The sequence below is a fragment of the Polyodon spathula genome, chromosome 10, assembly GCF_017654505.1.
Source record: "Polyodon spathula isolate WHYD16114869_AA chromosome 10, ASM1765450v1, whole genome shotgun sequence".
NCBI classification, from domain to species: Eukaryota; Metazoa; Chordata; class Actinopteri; order Acipenseriformes; family Polyodontidae; genus Polyodon; species Polyodon spathula.
In genome coordinates this window covers 421,141-438,485 of record NC_054543.1, presented here as the reverse complement: position 1 = coordinate 438,485, position 17,345 = coordinate 421,141, and the positions used below count along the sequence as shown (strand labels likewise).

Below are 17,345 nucleotides of genomic sequence, written 5' to 3'. Positions count from 1 at the left end.
ATTATCTGGGGTTCACAATGCTATTCATTATCTGGGGTTCACAATGCTATTCATTATCTGGGGTTCACAGTGCTATTCATTATCTGGGGTTCACAATGCTATTCATTATCTGGGGTTCACAATGCTATTCATTATCTGGGGTTCACAATGCTATTCATTATCTGGGGTTCACAGTGCTATTCATTATCTGGGGTTCACAATGCTATTCATTATCTGGGGTTCACAGTATTCATTATCTGGGGTTCTATTCATTATCTGGGGTTCACAATGCTATTCATTATCTGGGGTTCACAATGCTATTCATTATCTGGGGTTCACAGTGCTATTCATTATCTGGGGTTCACAATGCTATTCATTATCTGGGGTTCACAGTACTATTCATTATCTGGGGTTCACATACAAACCCGTGCTCTTCTCTCAAGCGTTATTCCAATGTTTGTTATTTCTTTGACGTACACAGCGTTATCTGCAGCACCTGCTTTGTTTTGCTGCAATGTAACCTGTTCGTATTGGCACTGTTTAAATATTATTTGTATAATTAATTATTGTATTAGCACGCACTTCTTGGGCGATGCAAGTTTGTTCTGGAAACGCTGACCTGAGACTCGCTTCACAAAGCTCTTCCAGGTAGCGGTTTGTTAAATTCAATTCACTTACATGATGAAAGAAAAGAAAATTAGCACGTTTATCCTTAGTCGTACAGGCTTTACCGTTCTATATTGTTTTTTGAAACATGAAAAAAAGAGATGTTTCTCGTGAACACTGTGAGGCGCCAAATTCCCCTTTTAAAAAAAGAGATCTTCCCAAATTCATTTTCTCCCCAAACTTCAAAACCCGTTCGCAAACCCCGCCTACACTTCGAGGAGCTCTCACAGTAACCAACCACGTTTTGAAATGTCTCTTACGCCCCGCCTATTTCTTTTACTGATAGGCTACTGGGGACATCAGTCTAAATTGTCTTTGACGTTGCTCAAGAAGCAACAAGCTTCTCTTCAGAGTGATTGAGGCAGGTTTGCTGGACCCGTTAGTGAACACGGGTCATTAAAACAGGTATATAGCCCGGCTTTGGCAAGCCAGACGATAACGCAGTTATTCTTATCACTGAGATAAAGATTTATTCTCGAGGTTTATCATCATTCATACATATCGGTCCCGGGTGTGAGTGATGGATGACGTGCGGCCTAGCGGCGGCGCCGGAGCCCTGGGTCTGGCGTCGCTATTCCCCCCGGGTCTGCAAGCTATTTACGGGGAATGCAGGCGGCTGTACCCCGAGCAGCCGAACCCGCTGCAGGTCACAGCCATCGTGAAATACTGGTGAGTATCGTCGGGAGGAGGCGGTTGGTTAAATTTAAACAGAATAATTGATACAATGCTGCAGCTTAAATAATAATCATAATTGTTATTATTAGTATTAGTATTAATGTTTGTATCAATGGACCAATTTACTGGAAGAAATCTGTATTTTAATTTCGGAAGACAAAACATGAAGTCTCCATTGTGACGGTAATAACTATAGATGAAGAGCACAAAATAGCAATATATTAAATTTTTCACAAGTTTTTACAAAGGAGGATACGGACAACATGCCCCAAATGTCATCCAGTTCCTATCAAGTTTTAAATAACTTTAGCATAACCGAGGCAGAAGTGTTAAAGGGACTAGGAGCTCTTAAAATAAACAAATCCCCTGGGCCGGATGAGATTCTCCCAATAGTACTCAAAGAAGTGAAAGAAGTTGTTTACAAACCGCTAATTAAGGTAATGCAACAGTCTCTTGAGAAAGGGGTGTTACCGACAGGCTGGAGAATTGCAAACATAATACCGATCCACAAAAAGGGAGACAAAACCGAAGCAGGTAACTACAGAGCAATAAGTTTGACTTCTACTATATGGAAACTATAAGAATCAAAATGGAAAATGACCTGTATGGTAAGACAGTCAGCATGGTTGTAGGAGAGGGAGATTGTCTAACTAACCTGCTTGATTTTTTTATTTTTCTTTATGAAGATGCAACCTCGACAGTGGATAATTGTAAAGTGTATGACATGGTTTCTCCAGAAAGCTTTTGACAAAGTCCCGCACAAAAGATTAATTCTCAAACTGAACGCAGTTGGGATTAAAGGAAACACATGTACATGGATTAGGGAGTGGTTAACATGTAGAAAACAGAAAGTACTGATTAGAGGAGAAACCTCAGAATGGAGTGTGGTAACCAGTGGAGTACCACAGGGATCAGTATTAGGTCCTCTGCTATTCCTAATCTACATTAATGATTTAGATTCTGGTATAGTAAGCAAACCTGTTAAATTTGCAGACGACACAAAAATAGGAGGAGTGGCAAACACTGTTGCAGCAGCAAAGGTCATTCAAAATGATCTAGACAAGATTCAGAACTGGGCAGACACATGGCAAATGACATTTAATAGAGAAACATGTAAGGTACTGCATGCAGGCAATAAAAATGTGCATTAAAAATATCATTGGGGAGATACTGAAATTGAAGAAGCAATCTGTGAAAAAGACCTAGGAGTTTATGTTGACTCAGAAATGTCTTCATCTAGACAATGTGGGGAAGTTATAAAAAAGGCCAACAAGATGATATATATTATATATATATATATATATATATATATATATATATATATATATATATATATATATATATATATATTAAAAAGTGTTGAATTTAATTCAAGGGAAGTAATGTTAAAACTTTAATTTTAATAAACCTCAATGCATTAGTAAGACCTCATCTAGAATATTGTTTTCAGTTTTGGTCACCTCGCTACAAAAAGGATATTGCTGCTCTAGAAAGTGCAAAGAAGAGCGACCAGAATTATTCCGGGTTTAAAAGGCATGTCGTGCAGACAGGCTAAAAGAATTGAATCTGTTCAATCTTGAACAAAGAAGACTACGCGACTACCTAATTCAAGCATTCAAAATTCTAAACGGTATTGACAATGTCGACCCAAGGGACTTTTTCGACCTAAAAAAAGAAACAAGGACCAGGGGTCACAAATGGAGATTAGATAAAGGAGCATTCAGAACAGAAAATAGCACTTTTTTTACACGGAGAATCATGAGGGTCAGGAAACAACTCCCCAGTAATGTTGTTGAAGCTGACACCCTGGGATCCTTCAAGAAGCTGCTTGATGAGATTCTGGGAACAATAAGCTACTAACAACCAAACGAGCAAGATGGGCTGAATGGCCTCCTCTCGTTTGTAAACTTTCTGATGTTCTTATAACGGTGCAGGTGAGTAATGCGCTGTGTTACTCTACTGTAGCTAGGGTTCATTTGTACTGCAGATTACAAGTTTAAATTCAGTTTAATGCAGGCTAAGTTTGCCAGTAGTAGACGAAGATGTTTGTCTTGTTTTTATCATCAGTAAGATGCAACTGTTTACTTGTGACGAGCATCGTCTTCTGTACAGTACCATTCGAGGTCCACAGGGCGCAATACTATAACTAATACCTTGCAGGCTAGGGCATGCATGGCATTGTGTTTCTTATTTTTACATAGAGCCGATTGTGATGAAACATGTTAAAGGGGTTGTGAATAGGCGTCTGTGTTTCCTAACGCATTTGTGTGTTTCTTCTATATTGCAGGTTGGGCGGGCCAGATCCCTTAGACTATATTAGTATGTACAGGAGTGTGGGGAGCCCAGCACAGAATATTCAAGAACACTGGCACTACATTAGCTTTGGGCTGAGTGATCTCTATGGAGACAACAGAGTGCACGAGTAAGTGTGTGGTGTTTTTGTCCCCCTTATTATTATTATTAAAGGACGCAAGCTGAGTTAATAACACACCAGGTATATCTGTGCCACGTTATTTTTTTTTTGCTATTTATTTATAAACATGTTTTTGGTGTGTGAGTTTGGAAAAGGGCAGGGTGGCTGCTTAATACAGCAAAGCATCCTGGATTGTCGTTTGGTAAAGTCCTCCCCTGTAGCAGCTTCTTGATATTGAACCTTCACGTATTAAGCCTTGGAGCACTGTGTGTTTCCAGGTGGTTTATAGTGTAGTTGTTGCTGGCTAGTAGGCTACCTACAGTGCAGAGGTTGAAGGCTCATGGTCCTTATACTGTACTAGTCTTGTATATTGTAAAGCGCTTTGTGATGGTGGTCCACTATGAAAGGTGCTATATAAAAATAAAGATTATTATTATTGTTATTATTGGTTATACATTACATCCAGTGTGCACACAGTTGAAGACCACCCTTCACGTCCATATCTCCTTTGTTGATGTGTTTATGCCAGCGTTGGCAACCCAGTCAACTGTAATATTTTTTCAGATTCAAGTCCTGATTTCGAGCACCACATGCATCTACTGTTGTAACGTCAAAAGTCTGTTCTGTATGTTGAATGCAGATAAATTACATAACAGTTATCATATCCTGTTGTGTCCTCTCATCATATTCTAACTTATTCTTAATGACTGTCCAAGGCAAATCTCATGTCTGGAGTGAAGTCTAGGGTTATGTTGTTGACAGATAGAGGATTTGTAGGATGTTCGTTACATGAAATTATTCACTAGATTTTCTTGGTGTCTTTGGAGGAACCAAGCAGATTGGTGCTTTAATCAGCTTGTGTGTATCCTGGCTGGTGTTTCCTCAGTCTCAAACTGCAGGAGTGTTCACCAGGGCTCCTTTGTGCTTTGGCATTGGAGAGGGAGTTGGGGGTGGAGGTTGCTGCTTCCTGTGTGGGTTTTGTATCCAGATCTCAGAAAGGGAAGCTTCACAGCCTTTGTGCATTTGTTAGGAAAAGATGTGAACTGTAGGAGGTCAGAAATATTTAGATTAATTTAAAAATATATAATAATAATAATACATGGAAACATATCATTTGCTGTGTGGAATTTTTTTTTTTCTTGGTGTTAAGTCTTAGAGGAGGTAATCCTCCATTTAAATTGTAATTTGAGTGAATTGTATGCAGTTTGATGTTAATGATGCTGGATTCTGCAGAAAACCACTCTACTGGCCTTTTGTTGCTATGTCTGCAGTTTTATTTTCTACGCCCATGCCTCCTTTCCAAGAAATATGCAGTGCGTGGGCTTCAGTCTTGAATGCCAGTCTTCCCTTCCATCTCATATACTCAGCAAGATGCTCCTCGTATCGTCTGTGACTGTTCTTTTTAAATAGACCTCGTTTCTGTTGGTCAGATCAGATCTCTGGTTCACTGGAATGTAAACAGCTCTCAAGTCTTGCTCCTTATGTAGGGAAATATTGCCACAATTCTTTTATTTTTTATTAAAGCCAAGATTTTCAATCACTTGTTGCTGTAAAGCACATGAAGACACTTGCATGTCATAATGTTTATAAACATTGCTGGCATTAAAATCAGCAGGAGAACTTAATTGCCTTACAACAGTTCAGAAAACAAAAGTCCAGCACTGTTGATAATCAGATTTAGTGCTGGACACTGTAGTTAGTTGACAGATGAAGGTGTTTTGAAAAGACCTGTTTAACTTATTGCTGGCCTTACAATAACAATAAAAAAAATATGAAACAGTTTAGTACCAGTCCAGCAGTGTCATGTGAGAGTAATCTTATTTACAGTACTCCACAAATGAAGTTTAGCGTTTTACTGGCATTACAATGATAAAATATGAAACACTTTGATAAAGGCATGCTGACTGACTGCTGTGTACCACCCCATTCTAATTTAAATAGAGCCCCTTTCAATGTAAGCGATCATTAATCCTCCCTATTGTTTTTTTGCTAATTCAATCCAGCCAGAATGTCTTTATGAAACAAACGGTGTGTAGTGCAGTGACTACATCCCTTACACATTAAAGCGATCGATTTTCTTTAAAGAGTGCATAGCGAGAAGAATAGCTTTGAGCTTGTGTCTTCCTCGTCAGGTAATATAATTGAATTTAGAAAAGACCATGGTTTAACATTGCTAATTATGTCTTTAGAATGGAAAGCAGTAAACTAAATAATAATTAAATACGCAATTAATTTAGCCCTGCTTTGAGTGCAGCTCCTTAGGTCTGTTTCTCAGAGTAGAAGATTGCAGTGCTGTGCCAGTTTTTGTTGCTGTCTTTTTTTGCTTTCTTGTTCTCTACATGTTTACGACTGGCAGTGTGCTCTTTCATGGTACTGACTGGTACATGATCAATCGAATGACAGCAAAACTGAGTGAAGTCACATGATGAATGAACTCAACTTGGCTGGGTGTAGTGCAAAAAAAAACCTAAAAACCTGCACAAAACTGGAGTTACGAGGAGAAAAAGACAACACTGCAAAATATCTAATTCTGTTCCCAGTGCCTAATTCCGCAATTCAGGAAAATCGGTAGCCATACTTTATGGGAGAATCATGCCAAGAAGTTGAAGCGTAGCACACAGTAGAGTGACATCCTGTCCGAGTGCACTTGGCCAAGCAGCGTTTAATGCAGCTGTTCCAAAATCAACATGGCACTGAAAGTGTCCTTTTGAAAAACACCCTGAAGAACCTGAGCTTGTCTCAGAACAAACACATTCACTTTACAGGCTAAATAATTGGTTATGCAAATGTTTTCTTTTATTATACTACTAAAAGTAAACTGAAGTTTTCCATTTAGAGAAACTGGTGGATGGATTACCCTTTTAGAAATCTCTACAGTATATTTAGTGCATTTCCAAGTCTTCGTGTTTCCTCATGCTGAGCACAGTTTGCGTTTGGTTTTTACAGGAATTGAAATGGTGTCAGCTGGGTGGAGATGCTTTAATAACTGGTTTGTTTTCTTGACAGATTTACTGGACAAGATGGACCGAGTGGATTTGGGTTCGAGCTGACATTTAGGCTAAAGCGAGAAGCGGGAGAGACAGCCCCCCCGACGTGGCCAGCGGAGCTCATGCAGGGGCTGGCTAGATATGTGTTCCAGTCAGGTACAGCAATCCTGCACACTTAGTCTAGTTTACAGGGCTCGCTAGATATGTGTTCCAGTCAGGTACAGCAATCCTGCCAGTTCTTCAGTACCTCCAAACTGTAAATTTAAGGATGTTAGAAATGGTGGTTTGTGAACAGTTACATACCAAACTAAATTACTAATAAATACATAAATAAAGCAAATTGTCATTGTAGCATCCTCTGAATGTGAACCAAAATATGTGAACTACAAGAATTTAGCGATGGAGTACGCCAGAGAAAAATCCCCTCACTCTTCCCAGTCATTCTTTTCTTTTACTTTTCTTTGTGTCAGTCCAAACACACGCAGTTGTTACTTAGGACTGCTTTGCTTTTTATAATGTGTTGAATTGTTAAAGTTCCTGATTGCACCACTAAATAAACCTGGTTTCAGCGGGTCTAATACAGAGCTCAGTCGTCTATCAGGGACCCCATTGCAATGCCATCAGAATCGCTTCGGCGAATATATTAATGGTGAGGCAAGTGCTCTAACAGGGCAAGGCATGTCTTCAGAATACCATTTCACTGCAGTTTTTTGAAACAGCCCTAAGAGTTTTAGTTTTATAGACAGAGTTTAAAATGTTTGTGTTAAAATGTTTTTAAAAATTTGTAGAAAGCAAATGTAGCAAGTCTGTACTATTTAGATTAGCACCTTCAGTGTGAACTTAAGGGATCTTCAATCAAGTAATATAGTCATATAAAAGGGTATCTAATTCAACAATAAGGACTGGCAATCCCTGGTCACAGCTGTGTTGAGATACAAATACCTTTTCTTTAACAAGCAGAAAAATGTTTTGTTCTGTTTCCTGTTTACAAAATCATTTTTGTGCAGCGTTCCCAAGACCTTTCTAACCAGTAATCCAATAACAGCTGGGAGGATGTGACTAATACCACAGTGACTTCAATAGGGCGCTTGTAAGCAGAGCGCGGGATATTAATGCACTCTGCTCCCAAATTCAGAGCGTGCTTGCAGCTGTTGCTTTAGGGTCTGTAAGAAAATGGCAGGTTAACAATTGCAGGCAAAAATGATTATTCTAATTCTAGAATGATGTGTGTATAATCGTCCCATCTTACTGGTGATTGTATTTGAAAGGGCCGTTATATTGTTGCATTTTGACTATTTCTTAGTTTTTTGTTCCTTATGTACCACTTCCATACTAATATTTAATCCATGAGTTTGTGTGTTGTGTATACATGGCACAGAGAGACTTCAGGCTGTTATCCTGTTCCCTTTCCTACCATCTGGAGTTAATTTGCACCTGGGTGGCCTTCAGTCGTCTTCACTGATAATGCAGTAGTTAGTGTGTGCTCTCTGAACAAGTCAAACATTCCAGCAAACGCAGGCCCATCGCACCAGTGCCTGTGCATTCTGTGTTCTTTGGCTGTTCCACTTTTCAGTCTCCTCCTAATCTGGAGTATTAGTCAGTGGTGTGTTCTGGTGTTTCGCAGAGGTTCTGGTGTCTGTGCCCCAGCTGTTTTTCCACTGACTGTCTTGTTTCTACACGGTGTTACAGCTGGTGCACTGCTGAAGTGCGTTGGGTTAAGGCGGTATTGGAACTGCTGCCTATTTTTTTGTCCTGGGTTTATTTTTATTCCTTAGTGAGCACCAATAGGGACAACATAAGTGCATACAAGCAGAAAAAAACATCCTAGTATAATTTAGGTTTCTAGTTGGTGTGCCTTGTGAGTGGAAAGATTATCCAGCCCTCTGTTCTGCTGAAAGAAATCATTGACTGGGTAGTTAAATATCTTTTGTGTTTTTTTTAGACTGGTTTGAGGTGGCTCTGTTTTACCAGTTACACTTCATTGATTTGGTGAATCTTTGAGCCTTGCAGGGAGACAGTAAATCTTGAGTGGGCAGGAAGCGGCCCGTTTTCAAAGAATGCTGTTGGTATCCTGGAGATCATTTATATTTGACACCAAAAAATCTGTTTTTCAGTGTTGGGAGTGTTTCCATTGAAGTATGACTCCACTCTTCTTGGAAACAGGTTCATTGTTGGTAATCTGAACCGTTTTTGATACAATGTAATCTAGAGCAGGCAGCAGATAGGGAGCCCCCTCTGGGGTATTTTTAAAATACCAGTATCCACAACTGATTGTGCCTTGCTCCTCCCACATGGACAAACAAACTCACAAACCTGCAATGTGCCTTCCTAGAAACATCAGGCATGGGATTTTCCAAAATAAGTTCTAACAATACCGTAAGTGTCAATCCTAAACATTTAATCCTGAGCTCTCCTTGAGCAGCCAGTGTGATTAGCCTGGCATTGTGCTTGCTGGATAAGACTGACACAGACAGGTGGGTGTCCTGCTGAGAGATTAACATGTGAAAGCTCCAGGACAGATACTGCCGGAGGTTCCCAGAAGGGGAAAAAAAGAAAATCGAAAGATGCAGTTGCACTACTTTTGAAATGTTTTATTTTTATGTTTTGTATTTATGCTTTATTGATTCGTTACTTAAAACTTGGTTTACAAATCCACAAAGATTTTTCCTCTTTGTAAGCGGTTTGGAAATGATGACTTGAGTCGAGGTTTACGAACATTTATTTGCGTAACGATTTAACTTTCAAAATGGGCTGCGGATGCTCTCCATGTAAATACATGTTTTAAATCGGACGTGGATTTAGTGAGCTGTAGTCGTTGCTTGCTGATCACGTCTCCTCAGAGGAAGTAGCTAAGCAAAGGTTTTATTTTAATTGTTTTATTTTGTTTCCCAGAAAACACGTTCTGCAGCGGGGATCATGTTTCGTGGCACAGTCCTTTAGATAACAGTGAATCCCGCATCCAACACATGCTGCTAACCGAGGACCCTCAGTTACAGCCAGTGCAAACACCCTTTGGACTGTTAACATTCCTGCAGGTAATCCTCAGCAAGGGCATTGTGTGGTACAGTGTACCATTCTTACTGTTGAGCAAGCCAAGGGGGGGGGGGGGGGGGTATAGGCTATTTGCATCATACTGAAGTATTTAATAGCTACACATTGTTCACTCTTTACTTTAATACATGGTGATGTTAAGACCCTACATTGTGACCTTCAGAATCTCATATCCATCCTCCTGTTCTGCCTATCAAAACTGCATCAATGTCGTACTTGTGCCTTTTTAAAAGAAAACCCTTCTCCTCCCCTATAGATTGTGGGTGTTTGTACAGAGGAGCTCCAGGCTGCCCAGCAATGGAACGGCCAAGGAGTCCTTGATTTATTACGCACTGTCCATGTGTAAGTACCTCCAGGGCTGGGTCCAAGCTTGTGAAGTCTCTGTAATATTGTCTTTGTGTGCTTTTCACCGCACTTAAATTAGCAATGGCGATAGAAATTGACATGCTGCAGAAACTGATGGATTTGGTGCATTGAGGCTATAGTTCATAGTCTAAATATATGTGAATGGAGGTGAAACAGGACTGGGCTGCTATGTAAAGGTCCGAACAGCATTTGATTAGTACTATTGCAGTTTAGAAGTAAAAAAAAAAAAAAAAACAGACGAATGATTCAGAGTTGTCAGCTGCTCAATGTTTTTAAGATTCTGGATTTTCTAAATGCCGAACTAAACTTGGATGTTTGAAGGTGTCAGCCTCACACATTGAAATGTATCATCAGATAGGAAAAGTAGCATCTGAATTGAATGTGAAGAAAGTAATAAAGCTTCCTTTTGGTTTTTCACATGTAGTGCTGGAGGCCCTTGGTTAATCACGGACATGAGAAGGGGGGAGACCATATTTGAAATTGATCCACACCTACAAGTAAGGCCTTGGATATTAAATGCAAATAGTTAGAGAATGGCTGGAGTGCCACCTGCTGGTAGTGATATTAAAGTTTCATCTTTCTTAAAGGTGCACATTTAACTGGGGATGTTTGTTTTACTCAATGCAGGTACAGTACACCCTCACTATATTGAACCTGTCGGGGTCCAGGCCTTTTGTTCGTTATATCAGGGCTTCGTTATAGCGAAAGGACAATCAAAATGAACGATAAACTGTTGGGTTAAGTTAATAAGATGAGATCGTGAATAAAAATCTTTTTTTTATTTGGGGTCCAGGGGCCAGGTTTGTTATAATGTAGGGCGTTATAGTGAGTGTGTACTGTGCATATATATTTATCGTGGAACACTGTCAAGTGTTGCTTTTTTTGACTGAGACCATAGGTGCCCAACCCGTAGAGCAAAGAGGAGCCAAACTATATGTTTTGCCCTTCTACTTTGTTTTGCTCAGTGGCTCAATGAAGACCTGTGGCTCAATGTCTTGCGACCTTTCCAGGAGTTACAGCGCCTTTGTGTCTAGTGCAGGAGACTGCTCCAAGTGCCATGCAGAGGAAGGGTTTCACTGAACCCTGTCTGGCTGCACTCAGACATTCACAGTCTATGGAGGTTGAAGCTGCAGTGCACCTTATCACTCCAACTGCTGACCTACCCCCCCCCACCCCCCTCCACATCCAGTCTGCTGCAGCCTGTGCTGGTTTGGGTTCCTATGTCTGGGTTGTTCTCTTCTTGTTTTTAGCAGGAAAGAGTGGATAAAGGAATCGAGACGGATGGCTCCAACCTGAGTGGTGTGAGTGCAAAGTGTGCCTGGGAAGATCTGAGCAGGCCTCCAGAGGATGAGGAAGACAGCAGGAGTATCTGCGTGGGCTCCCAGCCTCGCCGCCTGTCTGACAAAGGTGAGGGAGGGTGCTGGATTTCTAAAGCATGAAAGAGAGTTTTACAGGCCTGCAAGGGAAATGTGTATTACTGACATGCATACATGTGTTGCATTGAAGAGATATACTCTGAATCATTATTTAATAAACTGTAAATGTTAGGATGATTTAGAGATGTTCTGAATTGATCTCAAATCAAATTTTTTCAGACACGGAACAGATCCGAGAGGCATTGCGGAGGGGACTAGAAATTAACAACAAACCAGTTTTACCACCGATCAGTGGACAAAGACAGAGTCATGACCGGCCCCAGTAAGTGTGTGTCTGTTTGTCTGTCTCTCGCCTCTCTTCTCTTGCTCTCTCTCTGTCTGCTCACTAAATTTAGTAGTTATGGCCAATTTTCCCCTCATTTTAATTTTTGTTTTTTTTATTTGTATCACCTTCATGGGGCTCTTCAAACCCAATTGTCTTTCTGCAGCAGCTGCTCGATTTCCTGGAAGTAAGTGTGTTTGCCCCTCCATTCCAGGGACATTGTTGCATCTATTGTAATGAACAGTGTTGCACAAGGAGAGGTTGTATACTGTATGGATCTCCTGTGGGGGAACTGACTGTTTCCTAGAACGGGCATTAATTACATTGTTCAATTCTCCTGGCTTGTATTTGTGTGGTTGCTATAGAGGAGGGTGCGGTCCCCTTGTGCCTTAGTCACAATTCTATTCTAGGAGCCAGTGTTTGAATCCCGGCTCAGGCATGCTTTGACCTACAGAGCCAGCTGTGAAAGCAGGGGCACAACCATGCACATGCCTTGCCCATAATTGATTTAAATACAGTAGATAATCAGCATTATCCGCCCTTTCCTGCACAGGCAGTGCTGAATCTGCACGTTCCTGCCTTCTCACTCATCCCATCAGTGTGTTGCTCAGCAGCACCCCTCCTGAACTGTTACGGGATTCAGCCTCTCTCTGTTTCTCCTGTAACTGAAGCCGGTTGGTTCCCTGATCAGAAAACAGTTGCACAAACAAGATTCAAGACAAGAGTCTTCAAAGTCATTTATTATATTCAAGCATTCAGGTGTAACTGGCTTATAATGCCCCCTCAGGGAACCCTTCTGAAAGCAGTCGCTGTAGACGAGTAATCGTTCTACAGCCTGTCTTTAGTGTGGGTTTAACTTGTGTTTTTTATTTATTTTATTCACACATTGAATGACATGTAGTTCATTCAAAATAGCATTGATATTCATAGAATGTCCATTTCTTTTCTTTATCCCATCTACGTTAGAAGTCTGAGGTGGTGGTTTGTTGTTTGGTTTTTTGGCAGATTTTGGCAGATTTTCCCAACTGCACAGTCCCAGCATCTTTACTGGGCTGTCCCAAATACCAATGTAGGCACTATGCTAACTCTGTTGTCTGTGTTCACTACTGTGCTACAAATCTTCCCCCTAATTTCTCCATAGACAATCAGTGGGCCATTTGCAGAGCCAGCAGACTTCAAGGTAAGAGCAAGATATGGGAAGGGATGGGTGGGAACGAGACACACAATGGAAGCATTCTTTAATTAGGATGTTTAATGAACATTGTGTCCTTCCTGGTGCATGGACAGACACAATTAATTTAAGTGTGTGTATAGTATTAGGAACAGGGTTGGGGGTCTGTGGGTTAGGGTCCTATTTGTGGAGGCTGTGTTCTCAGTTTGTCTTTTTTGAAAGTTGTCGCTAAAGCTGAAAGACGTTGCATGCCAAACTATGTAGATCAGTACATTACAATCCTGTGCATTGCGGATTGGCTAATTGAAGCGGAGGAAATGGCTAATGAGAAGGAGTTTCAGAAAGTTGAAAAACAAACAGCCGTCAGGCTCGCCGGCATTTCATGCTTTTAATAGTCGTTTGGTTTTTTAAATGTATTTCCATGAGGACTCGTGGGCACCCACGTGAGGAATGGCAGTGTAAACCCCCATCGTCTCATCAGGCCAGCTCAGTGAGTCAGTATTGAAACAGGGAGGCCTGAGGGCTCTTCACTGGGGAGAAGCAGGCTGAAAAATGAATGCGAGCAGCTCTGTCACAGCTTGTTTTCCCTTTTGTTTCCCAGATGAAGTCGCTGCTCAGGAAGCAGTTTGCACTTTGCAGTACTAGTTAGTACAGAGCAACACAAGACACTGACATTGTAACGGCAAAGCTACAGACCTAGCTGACCACCTTCTGCATCAGACCAAATCTTTTTAGCATAGTTGGTTAGCATGGTCCACAGTCAAATGTTTTAAGTGAGGAAGCATTTTGAAAGCTTGATAATGAGCTTTAAAAATGTAATGGAAGGTGCTAAAATGGGGAAAGTTGGCCATAAATAAACTCAACACAGTTTAATGCCAGGATATGAACATGCAAATTAAATGCATTTACTATAACAGTGAGAAAACATACCCCTATGAAATCATAAATAGAACTATGAATTCAATGCTATGTTTTATTGAATCATGAGAATGTGTTAATTTGTATATATTTTTTGTGCTATGACGTTTTACTGTAGTTTCTAACAGTAGTTTTTCCCGCTGGGTTGTATTCTCTGCCTCTCGCAATCAGCTTTTTGTTTCACTGCATGTAGGAGCCGTAAGGACAGTCTGGAAAGTGAAAGCTCTGCAGCCATTGTCCCTCATGAGCTGGTACGCACCAGACAGCTGGAGAGTGTCCACCTCCAGTTCAACCAGGAGTCTGGGACGCTTATTCCACTGTGCCTCAAGTAAGAATGTGGGGCAAGGCAGTGTGATCAAGGGACCTTTTTGTGGTTGAGCACCAACACAAAAAAAAAAAAAAAAAACACAATATGTGTTTTAAAACATGTACCTTCCACCTGGAGCAGATCACTTTGAGAATAAGAGACTGTTAGACGGATGAGATTGTGTGTAGCTCACAGTGTAGCTTCTACAGCTTGTATCCCGGCTACACCTGCTGTCAGTCCTGTTCTTCTTGATAACCTTCTCTTTGTTATTTTAGGGGCCGGCTGCTCCACGGAAGACACTTCACTTACAAAAGTATTACAGGTGACACTGCCATCACGTTTGTATCAACAGGAGTGGAAGGAGCCTTTGCCACTGAGGAACATCCATATGCTGCTCACGGACCGTGGCTACAGGTGGGCAGGCTGGCTCTCCACAAACCAACACTTTGCATTGGGGTTGACAGTACGTCTGGGTTGTGGGAACAATGAAAAGAAGAAACTTGTCTTTTTCTTTTTAAAAGAGTAAGAGTAAGATTCTTAAGGGGGTTCTGCAGTTTCTTTGTGGGTTTGTTAAAGCCAAACCCAATTGTTCATTTGCTACTGTGTGGAAGTTGTTTCTGTCTTCTTTGTGCCTGTCTGATCTGAGAGGTAGAGCACACACAGTGCTGCAGACACAACTCCCACTTGAAGAAGCATGCCTCAACCTCGGGGTACCGCTAATTCAAGAAGCCAGGCTTGCATAAGAAACATGGGCCAAGAAAAAACAAACTCTTTAACAAATGTTTTTACACTGGAACAACCGCTTTGTAATAAAGTCTTTGTGTAAAAGCTACCATTCCGCTTTGTGTGTTAAAATAATACACATGCCAAATACAAGATGCCTCCCTTTCCACTGTGGAACCCATATATAGATTTGGAGGGGGGGGTTGTCTGTTTCAAAAAAATTGCTGAAAAACCCCTTCAGAATTTCTGTTTTTGTCCCACATAGGAATAAGCCTTCTGGTAACCCCTGGTAGTACTGTGCTGTAAAAGCACTTTTTATGGTAATTTTAAGTAGTACATGATGTGCAGATGAAATTTTTAAATAAAATATTTTATGCGTTTCGGTATCTTCCGAGTGTAAGACCTTGCAGTGAAGTCCTTCTGTTAACTATGGATTTTAATTGAGTTCTGCACAGCCCTGAGCAGTTTGTCTAAAAGGCAGTAAAGAAGCCTGTAGAATTTACTAGCGGGTGTATTCAGTTACTGCTCGGCTGTGTTTTAAATAGCAACTACCTTACCTACCATATTTTTTATGTGTTTGTATTGCTTCTGTTTGAAGTACCAGGATCCACTGGTCGTTTTTGGTTTAATCTGGTTCCTTGAGTTTTTACTGTGTTTTCTCCTGTAGATCCTGCTGACCGAGGAGTTTGTAGAAAGAATGCTTGAAGATCTAGAGGACCTAACGGCACGAGAAGTAGTAAGATATTATTATTATTATTATCATCATCATTGTGGAAGCAGTTAGATTGCTTGCTAGCTAGTTTCTACAGTGATCCTGGATGGTCACACAATAGTAGATGAATCATACTTCAAGTAAAATGAAGGAATTCCTGTATGCAAAAAGCTTAAAACTTTTAAACTGTTCTGCTGCTTAATTTAATTTGTTTCTAAAGCCTAAGCTACCCAAGGAATATAGCTGGCCGGAGAAGAAGCTGAAGATCTCCATCTTGCCAGACTCTGTGTTTGACAGTCCTCTGCAGTAGCGCAGGAGAGGTCACATGACGGGTCCCAGAGAGGAGTACACCCAGACTCCACTGCTGCAGTGAAGTGAAGCTAAATGAAAAACAGAGTAGAGACATGGAAACAACCCCTGACCTGCATCTGGAAACACTGACCTGCCCATACTGGGTGAGGTGCTGTTTGTCTAAGTGCCCTTCCACTCTGTCCTGCCTCAATTCCACTGTGCGTGTGTGTGTGTGTGTGTGTGTGTGTCCGTCCGCCCTCCCTATACTATTCAAACATTGCTTTGTGCTTGACTCGGTTGAGTCTGTGGGGAGCTAGACTGAGGAACAGCCTAACAGTAATTCCCTGATCCTGGAGTTATCCCTGCTGGTGTCTGTCCACACCTGTGATGGGACCAGGAAGGTTTAATCAATCTAAACCCTGCCAGGGTCAGCCACAGTGGGAGTATATTTGAGTATTTGACCAATCCAGCTGTGGCTTATCACTTCAAGGTATGGGTTGATCAAACTATTGAAAAACAAAAGGACCCTTGCTAAATCCTTGGATCAGATTTCTGTCACACAGTTACAAAAGAAACAAGTTGCACATTAATCAGTGTTTTGTTGTTGTTGTTGTTGTTTGTATTGTAGCTATTTGAAGTACAGACCGCGTACTCAGTTTCCATTGTTTGTACGTTTTTTTTTTCAATTATTTTTTTAAATTGAAGATTACGATCATGCCAAAGATATATATTCCATTGGCAGGTAACTTATTTTGTATTGGAATCAGTTTGAAACCTGACTTTTGTGTGTTTTGTAGTTTGAATGTGAATTTATCTTTTTTTTTTTTTTTTTTTTTTGCAAGGATGCTAAATTTTTTGTATCATTTTCAAAATGATCAAATACAATTAGAATACGAGTAACCACATGCATAAATATACATGCTGACCAGTAACGGTCTCTGTATCTCTACTGTTAGTGTCTCTCTTCTGTAATTAAATTATTTGCTTCCCAGCAGCATAATAATACATGCCATTATCCTGGTGCAACATAGTGAAGTTTTAAAGAAGTGGCAGAAAGTGGAAACTCCATTCTGTCGACTCTAGGTTAAGATCAATGAATAACCAGCTAACATGAGAGGTGCTGGTACAGCATGTGCATTTTTTAATTCTCTGGCGTTCTTGACTGGTGCTTTATTCAGATTAGTGTGACCTTTTAGAGCAAGTCATGAAATCCAGGGAATCTATATTTAATATGAAGATATTAAACAGAATGTTCATTTCCCATTGTAACCGATACACAGTGCGTTACTTCTACTGGTCAGTGTATAAACACTTTACAACGTGAATGAACGCCACCCTTAAAACTGTGTGTCTGCCTACTGAAAAAAACACTTCAACCAAAGTTAATC

General features: G+C 40.7%; 1 protein-coding gene across 4 annotated transcripts; it reads left to right on the top strand.

Annotated features, from left to right (window-relative positions):
• The first annotated feature begins 964 nt into the window (after positions 1–964).
• Positions 965–16,645, top strand: sufu (suppressor of fused homolog (Drosophila)). 4 transcript variants are annotated; one of them, XM_041260682.1, is made up of 13 exons: positions 965–1,314; positions 3,608–3,742; positions 6,740–6,876; positions 9,613–9,755; positions 10,028–10,113; positions 10,562–10,634; positions 11,391–11,544; positions 11,733–11,835; positions 12,977–13,015; positions 14,118–14,252; positions 14,507–14,645; positions 15,622–15,690; positions 15,887–16,645. In XM_041260682.1, exons 1-13 carry the CDS (start codon positions 1,166–1,168, stop codon positions 15,974–15,976), a joined length of 1,452 nt encoding a protein of 483 aa, XP_041116616.1. In that variant the 5' UTR covers positions 965–1,165; the 3' UTR covers positions 15,977–16,645. The 4 variants fall into 4 exon arrangements, with proteins under 4 accessions (XP_041116616.1, XP_041116615.1, XP_041116618.1 ...); XM_041260681.1 differs by having other exon boundaries at positions 11,388–11,544; XM_041260684.1 differs by lacking the exon at positions 12,977–13,015.
• The last annotated feature ends 700 nt before the right edge of the window (positions 16,646–17,345 follow it).